The 11870-nt window shown below is 41.6% G+C and overlaps 1 protein-coding gene across 1 annotated transcript in view; it reads left to right on the top strand.

The window, feature by feature from the left end:
* STS (steroid sulfatase) overlaps positions 1-11870 on the top strand; it is a 372501-nt gene that overhangs the window by 133888 nt on the left and 226743 nt on the right. Inside the window, exon 5 of the mRNA XM_075594564.1 lies at positions 10940-11076. Coding sequence (XP_075450679.1) covers positions 10940-11076 — 137 coding nt within the window. The remainder of the gene's footprint in view (positions 1-10939; positions 11077-11870) is intronic.

Here is an 11870-nt window from a genome sequence, read left to right as displayed (position 1 = left end):
TTTTTATTGTGGGTAGCGGGGGTGGGTGAAGGGGGTGTTTGGCCCTTGGTGTGAGTTTAGGACTTGCGGGGGGGGTTGCGGGTGCACTTAACCCCTTCATGACCGTAGCAGTTAATACCGCTACGGTCGTGAAGGGGTTAAGTGCACCCGCTACCCCCCCGCAAGCCCTAAACAACCACCGTTGGGGCTAATACCCCCTTCACCCACCCCACTACCCACAATAAAAAAATTCACACACAGCAGCAGCACAATTAATAAATAAATCTAAATAAATAAATAAATACATCAATATAAATAAATACATTTAAAATACATTTTTATTCATAGTGTTGATGTGCAGGGGGTCTCCGGAGCTGAACCGCTGTGGTTTTAGGTCTGGGGACCCCCTGCTCCCCGAGAAACAGGCCACTTTAGGGGGTGCCGGTATCCCTCTTCTTGGTTTACAGGCCGCAGGCACGTGATCGGGACATTTAAATGCAGAGGGATACCGGCACCTCATAAAGTGGGCTGTATCTCGGGGAGCAGGGGGTCCCCGGACCTAAAACCAACGCAGTTCAGCTCCGGAGACCCCCTGCACATCTACACTATGAATAAAAATGTATTTTAAATGTATTTATTTATATTCATTTATTTATTTATTTATTTATTTATTGATTGTGCTGCTGCTGTGTGTGAATTTGTTTTATTGTGGGTAGCGGGGGTGGGTGAAGGGGGTATTAGCCCCAACAATGGTTGTTTAGGGCTTGCGGGGGAGTAGCGGGAGGGGTTAACCCCTTCATGACCGTAGCGGTATTAACTGCTACGGCCGTGAAGGGGTTAAGTGCACCGCACCCCCCCGCAAGTCCTAAACTCACACCAAGGGCCAAATACCCCCTTCACCCACCCCCGCTACCCACAATAAAGTGGGCACGGTGGGTTAACCCCCTTCATTGCCTTAGCAGCTATCAGCTATGGTAATGAAGCAGCATTTCTGTATTTTTAATAATATTGTGCAGGAGCAGGGGGTCCCCTGAGCTTTGATTTGTGGCTCAGGGAAACCCCTGCTCACTGCACAATATTAGTAAAATACAGAAATGCTGCTTCGTTACCATAGCACATAGCCGCTAAGGTAAGGAACGAGTGTTTATTTATATATGTGTTTTATTCATACTGTAGATGTGCAGAGGGTCTCCGGAGCAGAAACGTTTTTGTTTTAGGTCCGGGACCCCCTGCTCCCCGAGATACAGGCCCTTTTAGGGGTGCCGGTATCCTCTGCTTTGTTTACATGCCGTGGTCACGTGATCAGATTCTGGAAATGCAGAGGGATACCGGCACCTCATAAAGGGGGCCGTATCTCGGGGAGCAGGGGGTCCCCGGACCTGAAACCAATGCGGTTCAGCTCCGGAGACCCCTGCACATGTACACTATGAATAAAAATGTATTTTAAATAATTTTTAATGTGCCGATGTTGCGCAGAGAGAGCAGCGGATCTCTCTCTGCTGCAAACACATCTCGCCCCCGCCGGCCTATAGTATCATTGATGTGCATATACAGTACTGTATGTATACAGTACTGTATGTTAGGGGTTATAGGGGTTGTTGTTATACAGTATATATATACTGTATATATATATATATATACTGTGTATTTATATATATATATATATATATATATATATATATATATATATATATATAATATATATATATATATATATATATATATATATATATATATATATATACTGCATTACAATTCATGAATTTATGCCATCTGGCGGACACCCGAAGCATTGCAGCCTAGTAAATCCTGAACCACTATCAATTAACACATCAACCGCGTATCAGCCGGGCATGCGCCTGGCTGGGAGCCCGGCATGCTCCGGGTGAACAGTGTGGCATTCCAGGAACATGCCAGGTACAAGCCGGTAATTACTTCGAATAAAAGCTGCCGTTGCTGTACTAGGGGCGAAACACATGAGAGTTACTTGCTATGTGTATGATTGTTACTGTACATACATTTTTCTAATTTATCATTGATTGCACTTGGTTTTCTATAAACTCATACCGGACAGCAGTGAACCGCCTTTGCAGCAATTTTTTAACCTACATAAACAATGTTAAATTTTATTCTAAAATAATTATACTGAGTTGGCACTTGGTGTAAAGAGGCATTAGAAGGGGTTTAGAAAACGAGAATAAACACACAATATTTATTAACAGTTCTTTTCAGCTGTAAAAAAATATGATGGGACAGCTCCTACTAATGTAGTGAAAACTTTTTATTTGCTCAATGACTTAAAACAGTAATAAAAAGAATCATACCTTGGCACTAATTGTCGACGTTCTGGATTCTTCATTCAAAATAGAGTTTTTCAGATTGCTTAGTCTCAATTTGTTAGGTTGTACAACATATTTCTTATTTAACTTTCTCTAAATAGCTACTAACACAGTACAGTATCTATAGAAAAATCCTCCTTTCACATTATTTAGGCACAGGAATTGAAGAGTTGTTATAGGCAGCATCTACTGTGATCCATGCTGCAGATATAACACCACTCACATCACACTTGCTTCTATGGGCTACTTGATTTTCTTAGCAGCAGGTTCTTCCATGTTCTTCGATTTTACTGTGAGAATACAGCCCATTCAAGACATCTCAGCAAATGTGGTCCTCCTTTTCTTCTCCTGTGTTTGGGCCTATTCATTACAGTGTGATATTGAGAGAGATGGGGTAATGAATATGGCGTGATTGCATGATATTGCCCCTTTTCACATGGAAATACCATTATCGCACTTTTATAAATAGTTCCCCTTGAGTTTCAATAGGTTGTTCCAGGGTGCCGGGGTGCCAATGCTACATACAGTGGATCGTGGGCACGTCTCTACTGTCATTGATGTCTTCAATTAGATCTAAAGAGGCCTCTTTTTTTCTTTTTCCAGTCACTATACATATCTGAATTCTATGGGGCAGATTGATCATGCTCTAATGCGGGTTATCACAACCCAATCAAGCTTTATGTACCATTGACATGGATGATGAAGTGCAAATTAGCGTATACAAAGTGCTAGTTAAATGGTGCAAAATAGTATAAAAATTCTCCAAAATAAGTGCAATAAATAGTGCAATAAACAAAATAAATAGTGTTATAATAACACAAAATCACACAAGTCCTTGAGCTTTCTAAAAATTCTAACTGGTTTTCTCTAGAAACCAGAACAAGTACTGAGACGCAAAAAGACTTCTATGGCACTAGGACGAATAATAGATGAGATCAAACCATTTTCTTTTTTCTCAAAAAAGCGAAATACTTGGAAATCAACTATGGTTCAAATCCTCTACATCAGTGGTTCCCAAACTTTTTCGGTTCAAGGCTCCCCAAGGCAATCAGGATTTTTTCAAGGCTCCCCAAGGCGATTAGGATTATTCCGCGGCGCCCAAAGTAAAAACAAAGGTGTATATACATACCTAACAGTCACTCTCTCTCTCGCAGACAGACACTCTCTCTCTCAGACAGAGGGGAGTGGAGGAGGGTGGAGGAAAGGCAGGAAATCCGTGCAGGCAGCTCCCTTCACACACACACCCACAAATAAATACACACACACAAATAAATACACACACACACACACATAAATACACACACACACACACACACACACACACACACACACACACACACACACACACACACACACACACACACACACACACACACACACACACACACACACACACACACACACACACACACATAAATACACACACACACACACACACACACACATAAATACACACACACACACAAATAAATACACACACACACACACACAAATAAATACACACACCCACACACACACAAATAAATACACACACACACATAAATACACACACACACACACACACACAAATAAATACACACACACACAAATAAATACACACACACACAAATAAATACACACACACATGCAAATAAATACACACACACACAAATAAATATACACATACGCACAAATAAATACACACACACACACACACACACAAATAAATACACACACAAATAAATACACACACACACAAATAAATACAGTCACACACAAATAAATACACACACACACACAAATAAATACACACACACAAATAAATACACACACACACACACAAATAAATACACACACACACACACACATAAATAAATACACACACAAATAAATACACACACACACAAATAAATACACAGTCACACACAAATAAATACACACACACACAAATAAATACACACACACAAATAAATACACACACACACACACAAATAAATACACACACACACACACATAAATAAATACACACACACACACACAAATAAATACACACACACACACACACACACACACACACAAATAAATACACACACATACACAAAGAAACACACACACACACACACACACACAAATAAATACACACACACACATACACACATAAATACACACACACACACACACACACACACACACACACACACACACACACACACACACACACACACACACACACACACACACACACACACACACACACACACACACACACACACACACACACACAAATACACACACACAAATAAATACACACACACACACACAAATAAATACACACACATGCACAAATAAATACACACACATGCACAAATAAATACACACACACAAATAAATACACACACACACAGATAAATACACACACACACACACACACAAATAAATACACACACACAAATAAATACACACACACACACACACAAATACACACACACACACACACACAAATACACACATTGAAGAGCAGTGGAGAGCAGAGGCAGCGACGGATGTGAGGAGGGGGAGGAGATCCGTGCAGGCAGCTCCCTGCACACAGTCACTGGGCAGGCAAATGTACAACTCTCCCTTCCCTCTCCCTTCTCCTATCACCCCCCTACCTTCTCCTATCACCCGGGGCAGAAGGGGACGGGACACCGCGCAGACAGAGGAGCAGGCAAGCAGACACACACTCACCGTGCGCTCTGCACAAAGCCCCGCCCCCGGCTTCCTCTCTGCCTGCAGCCAATCCCCTGTGGCCCGGCCGACATGAAGCAGTGATGGTGGGGAGGGATGATCAGAGGGATGGTGGGGAGGATAATTGTGGCGCCCCTTTAGGCAAGCCACAGCGCACCAGGGTGCCGGGGCGCACAGATTGGGAACCACTGCTCTACGTTGTATACCGTTTTTCAAAACCGCATGCTTTACTGGCAAGATATGTATAAATGGAGACAAAAAGGGGAGAAAATGCCACAAAATGCCTAGCGACATATATTAAGTAGGGTTCCAATTTGTAACTACCGAGGAGAAGCCATTGTCCTACATCACATGGATGCACCTAATGCTCTTTATATTTGTTTTTAAAGCTATATGGTATCATCCATTATTAAAATAATCCTTAATTACACCATTGGCTTCTGAGGTTAATTAACCTAGGTTCTCACAGTGAATTTATCAAGGGTAATACACTATTGTGGCATTTTCTCCCCTTTTTGTCTCCATTTATAAATTTCTTGCCAGTAAAGCATGCGGTTTTGAAAAACGGTATACAACGAAGCGGATTTGAACCGGAGTGGATTTCCAAGTATTTCGCTTTTTGGAGAAAAAAGAAAAGGGTTTGATCTCATCTATTATTCGTCCTAGCGCCTTAGAAGCCATTTTGCTTCTCACCATTGACATGAATGTCAATTAACGCTGGATTGGGTGTGATACCCTGCATTGGAGATTAATCAATCCCAGTATATACTGTAGGTCAGTGTTTTTCAACAATGGTTTCTAAAGGGTTCCCTGCAATTTTCTTGTCAATTGAAAATTGTTTCAAATACAGAAGAATTTACAATGCATCTGATCACAGAGTTGCTATTAGAGATGGTTGGGGGTTCCTCAGAATTTCCCTAACTGTAGGGTTTCTTAACCAAAAAAAAGTTGAAACCACTGCTGTCGGCTATGAAACTTTTTTACCATCTCCCACTATTTCATGCTAAATATTGAGCTCTCTTTACTCGTGGTAACTGCTTTCATTTTGTTCCTGAAGCAAACCATAATTTAAAGAACATATTTTTCAAATGTATTTAAAAGCAGGTAATATTTAAAATAAGAAAGCTATGCAGAAGACTAATCTATTTACTTTTTTAAAAATGGTGCTGCTAAGAGCTGGTATAATTTACTTATTTGGTACATACAAAGTCACTCCCATGCATTGAAGTGCATGGAACCCAGGCCAAATAAACTGATTACTGTGGACATGGAAATCATATAAATGTTATGTTACATAGCGAGTGTTGGAAAAGAATGACTGTGATTATTACATATGTACATAGTGTATATTACCCACATAATGTATTTACAAAATTTGCTAACATCCTCAAAGATTGCAGCAATAAACCATAGATATGATTCACCGGTTAAAAAGTAATGTAAATAATTAATGTAAATAATTTGTTTGCCTCCAAGAAAAAAATGAGTTTCAGTACTATTGGAATGAGGATCTTAAAGCAGCACTCCATTTTACATTCTTTTTTAGTTGTAGGCATGAAGCAAGGGGTCTCCGGAGCTGCACTATGTCCCTGCTTCCTGAGATATTTACCTCTATAGGAGGTACTGGTATCGCCTTCATGTAGCAGCTCTGTCTGGGCTATGTGACTAACACAATGGCGGCTTTAAATGTCCCACATCTTGTGGGCCAATATGAAGCTGTGATGTCATCCCATCTGGCTTGCTATTGGTCTGCATGACAAGGGATGTTTAAATATGAATGAGAAACTAGCCCCCCCATGGAGGTACAATAACAAAGCGATTCAGAAGGATTAACTCTGCTGGGGTCTCTGCTTCTGAATTTGACCACCGCAAATCCTATCAAGCAAGCCACCAGCCTGTAAGAGATGCACACAGGAGTCCCAGAGAGAAGAAGTCATTCTCTGTGTCTTCTTGAGTAGGTCTTAAAAGAGCATGGGTGTTTTACCAAATTGTATTATTAGCATATGATTGAAGCAGGGGTCTCTGAAGCTGAACCCCATTCATTTCAGCTTCAGAGACCCCCTGTTTCTGAAGCTACAGACCTCTGATGGGGGTTGCTGTATCCTGCAAATTTAAATGTCCAGCATCACATAGGCCAATTGGAACTGGGACCAAACAATGTCACGGCTTACAATTGGCCCATCACAAAGTGGCTACCGGAACCCCCTATGTATATCTCCTGGAAGCAGAGGGTCCCCGGAGCTGAAATTAATGGATTTCAGCTCTGGAGATCCCCTGCTTTAATCCTATGTTTAAAAAAATTAAAAGCACATGATTTGCTCCTGTAAGAGCTGGTCAGGGAGACACAAGAGAGAGTGCTTCTCTCTGGGTCTCCTCTGTGCAGCTCTTACAGGCTGGCTGGCCTGGTAGGATTAATGCTGTGGGATCCTGTTTTAAACCTCCTGGGCCGCAGAAACGACTGTTTTCTGGGCCGCAAACAAGCCGCGGTTTGGGCCGTTATCATCTTCGGTCACGGGGACAATAAGTCTGGCTACAGTATATCTATAAGTATCTCTGTAAGCAGGGGGTCCCCCGAGCGGAAATTAACGTAGTTCAACTCCTGAGACAAGAACAGGGAGAGACAGAACCCCACTGGAGAGCACTCAAACATGTGTAGAGATCACAGTGAACTGTAAATGAATGGAGTGAGGTGTTACATGTGGAGTGAGTGGTTAAAAGCGGGTTTATTAGAAGTCATAACTCAATTAAGGTGAGCTCACCTTTATAGGCAGCTGCAGTGCTCATATAGCCTCACCATCACCCGTGGTATATGCAGGTGGGGGATTTACCTTTACTACTACTGGTTTATATACTCTCCCCCCCTGTTGTTGTTCACTACAACCTATTAATAGGCTGCACCTGTATTATGTCTCTACAGGTAGAGGCATCCTTGGTATAACCATCTAGCTACACCCTGCACATATCATCAAGGGTGCTAGCCGACGTATACAAACACGCATCCAGCATATTTTATTTCATTTTCGCAACGCTTTTTTGGCTCAACTTGAGTCTCATCCACAGTTACTATTTAGTGTTCTACCTATTTTAATTGAGTTATGACTTCTAATAAACCCGCTTTTAACCACTCACTCCACATGTAACACCTCACTTCATTCATTTACAGTTCACTGTGATCTTTACACATGTTTGAGTGCTCTCCAGTGGGGTTCTGTCTCTCCTTGTTCATGATCTATATACTCCCCAGATAGTAGCACCACATTATCAAACAACAGCAGTAGCGAGGGTTCCCCTCCCCCCCACCCTCCCCTCCCCAGTTCGTCAACTCCTGAGACACCCTGCTTCAAACCTAGAATTAAAAAATATAGCAAGAAATGCAACCTGGAGTTCTGCTTTAAGAAATAACACTTCATTGTTTATGAAAAAGAAATACTAGCATTATCTTCACAGCAACAGTTGTTTTGGGCCAAGCTGTACTGTACAACACAGTAGATTAATAAAGAGGGGCTTTTTCAATAGAATGCGAGAATACCAATTTGGCATTACCTCATGGATATTTCCATGCAGGTTTATTGAATAAGCACACAAAAATACAAAAAACACAGCGCACAACGCTCATAGTGCATTAAATGATATCTTTAGTAACCAAAATAAGGAGGTAAGTATTGTGCGTACATTTAAATCAAATAAACAAGCATTTCAGGGTTATTGTTACCCAAACACCAACGGACGCCCGTGATAGTCTCGTGGCTCTCTCCTTCTCACTCCAACAGCCTCGGTGTAGGGTCTGGATAATCTCCACTCCAATCGCTGGTATTTGAGCCTCTCGCCTTGGGGTAAGGCTAGTACAGTCTCACGTAGGGGAACAGCAGTCCAGAATGACCTCCGCTTGTGTGCGCAATGCCCGTCACTGCACAGGTCTCGTTTGCAATGGAGCAGCGGAGCACACGCTGTTTGGCGTCCTGGTCGAGCGCTTCCGGGTCTGTGACGTCATAAAACCGCGAGAGTTCGTCGCAAGTCTACAGAACACCGGACCGGTTCTCTGGGAGTGCTGGGATATAGAGGGTTCGCAAAGTTCTTAGTCCAACGCGTTTCGAAACCACATGGGTCTCTTCATCAGGGAATAAAGACTAATCAATCTATTGGCATTTAAATACCCCTCGTGCGTCACTGATTGGTCCCTCCATTAAGGGGTTTAAGACAATCGCATCGCAGCGGGGAGGAGTCAAAGAGCTCCTATGGCAACTGAAAATGCATCCTAACAAAACAAACTAAAATCAACTTTATTAATACACAAATTGACAAACAAATCATATACGATGACTCTAGAATAAAGAAAAAAGAATTAGTACACACTTATATGAACAGATGCATTTGAACATGGGTAGTGATTTACACATCACCAACATCATTTAATTTAATTTATTTGAAAACAGAATGATGTTGGTGATGTGTAAATCACTACCCATGTTCAAATGCATCTGTTCATATAAGTGTGTACTAATTCTTTTTTCTTTATTCTAGAGTCATCGTATATGATTTGTTTGTCAATTTGTGTATTAATAAAGTTGATTTTAGTTTGTTTTGTTAGGATGCATTTTCAGTTGCCATAGGAGCTCTTTGACTCCTCCCCGCTGCGATGCGATTGGCTTAAACCCCTTAATGGAGGGACCAATCAGTGACGCACGAGGGGTATTTAAATGCCAATAGATTGATTAGTCTTTATTCCCTGATGAAGAGACCCATGTGGTTTCGAAACGCGTTGGACTAAGAACTTTGCGAACCCTCTATATCCCAGCACTCCCAGAGAACCGGTCCGGTGTTCTGTAGACTTGCGACGAACTCTCGCGGTTTTATGACGTCACAGACCCGGAAGCGCTCGACCAGGACGCCAAACAGCGTGTGCTCCGCTGCTCCGTTGCAAACGAGACCTGTGCAGTGACGGGCATTGCGCACACAAGCGGAGGTCATTCTGGACTGCTGTACACCTACGTGAGACTGTACTAGCCTTACCCCAAGGCGAGAGGCTGAAATACCAGTGATTGGAGTGGAGATTATCCAGACCCTACACCGAGGCTGTTGGAGTGAGAAGGAGAGAGCCACGAGACTATCACGGGCGTCCGTTGGTGTTTGGGTAACAATAACCCTGAAATGCTTGTTTATTTAATTTAAATGTACGCACAATACTTACCTCCTTATTTTGGTTACTAAAGATATCATTTAATGCACTATGAGCGTTGTGCGCTGTGTTTTTTGTATTTTTGTGTGCTTATAGGGGGGACCAGAGCCATCCCTGGTGTCACAGCTGCAGACGCTCCATATACTTCAATATATACACAAGGTCACCTATTCCATTGTATTACACTTATCACGTCACTTATATATTGTAGTTGCGCACTTATATTTTGTTCACCTTTTTCACTACATTATTGAATAAGCCCCTGAGCGTCTTCAATTAGGAAACAATTGCAGAGTATCACCATTCCTGAAGTGATGTTTTTGTATTGTCTTGTTCTCTGAAACACAATACTAGCAACCACGAGGGTTCTTCTGCATACAGTATAGTTTGCTCTGTTGCAAGGAGAGTATTCAGTATCTCTAATTATTATGTTTTGGCTTCTGCCCTCAAGGCTATGGATAATTTAGTTCCCTGGAAACACATAGTTGTGTACTTGAAAACAAAATTCTTACTCGACTTTGCTTTTACATTGCAGCATGGTAATAGGGGAAAACTACCAACCTGAACTGCAATTTAGGTTTCAAAATGATTTATTTTTCACATTTTTGTTGGACTCCTAACTTGAAAATATTTAGTTTCATTGTACAGTATATATCGTTTTGTTCTTTTTGTAAAGCAAATACTACATAAACGTGTTAAGAAATCCCAATGACTGATGTACATATTTTTTGTCTTACAGAAACAAAGGAAAACCATTTCTTCTATTTGTATCCTACATCCAGGTCCATACAGCCCTATATGCTTCTCACAGTTTCAGAGGAAAGAGCAAACATGGTATATATGGTGATGCTACTGAAGAAGTAGATTGGAGTGTAGGTAAGAAATGTTATATACTAAATAACAGTACATTTTTAGGGGTCAATGTATTAAAGCAGCAATCAAAGCCGGCAATTTTGTTTGCAAAGTAGTTTTTTTTTCATACAGATGATTGAAACAGCTGGAGCTGAACCCCATTAATTTTAGCTCAAGGGACCGTCTGCTTCCGGAGATACTTAGCTCTGTAGTAGGAGCCGGTAGCTGCTCAGCTAGCAGGGATCACGTAAGGGCCGCATCTCAAAGCTCCTGCCCCATGTGGGCTAATAGGAAGCCGTGACATCATCTAGTGAGGTGTCCTATTGGCCCATGTGACGCGGGAACTTTCAAAAGCAGAGGTATACCATTGCCTACTACGGAGGTAAGTATCTCTTGAAGCAGGGGGTCCCCAGAGAAATTAATGGGATTCAGCTATGGAGACTGATTGCTTCAATCGTCTATAAAAAAACAACCACATTTTGCAAATAACATCACTGGCTTGGATTGCTCCTTTAAAATAGAGAAAAGTGTTTAGACACACTATGATGTTGTTTGCTGCAGAGCTGTGCAGGATAAGAAACATCTCATTATCATCTGTGCATAGTGCAACTGCTCTCCAACTTCTCTTACTGACTCTCCTCAAGGTGCAAGGTACAGGGTAAAATGCCCTGATTTAACTCCAAGATTGCCTTGTTATATAGACCCCTGTGTGCTAAGATAATAGAGCCCCATAGCCCTAAAATGTTACAAACAGAAGTTTTAAAACATTAGTATTACTTCGCAAACTTTAAAAAAAAAAAGAAAAAAAAAGCAGAAAT

Source organism: Ascaphus truei, chromosome 3 (assembly GCF_040206685.1).
Source record: "Ascaphus truei isolate aAscTru1 chromosome 3, aAscTru1.hap1, whole genome shotgun sequence".
NCBI lineage: Eukaryota > Metazoa > Chordata > Amphibia > Anura > Ascaphidae > Ascaphus > Ascaphus truei.
This window is presented reverse-complemented; position numbering and strand designations above follow the sequence as displayed.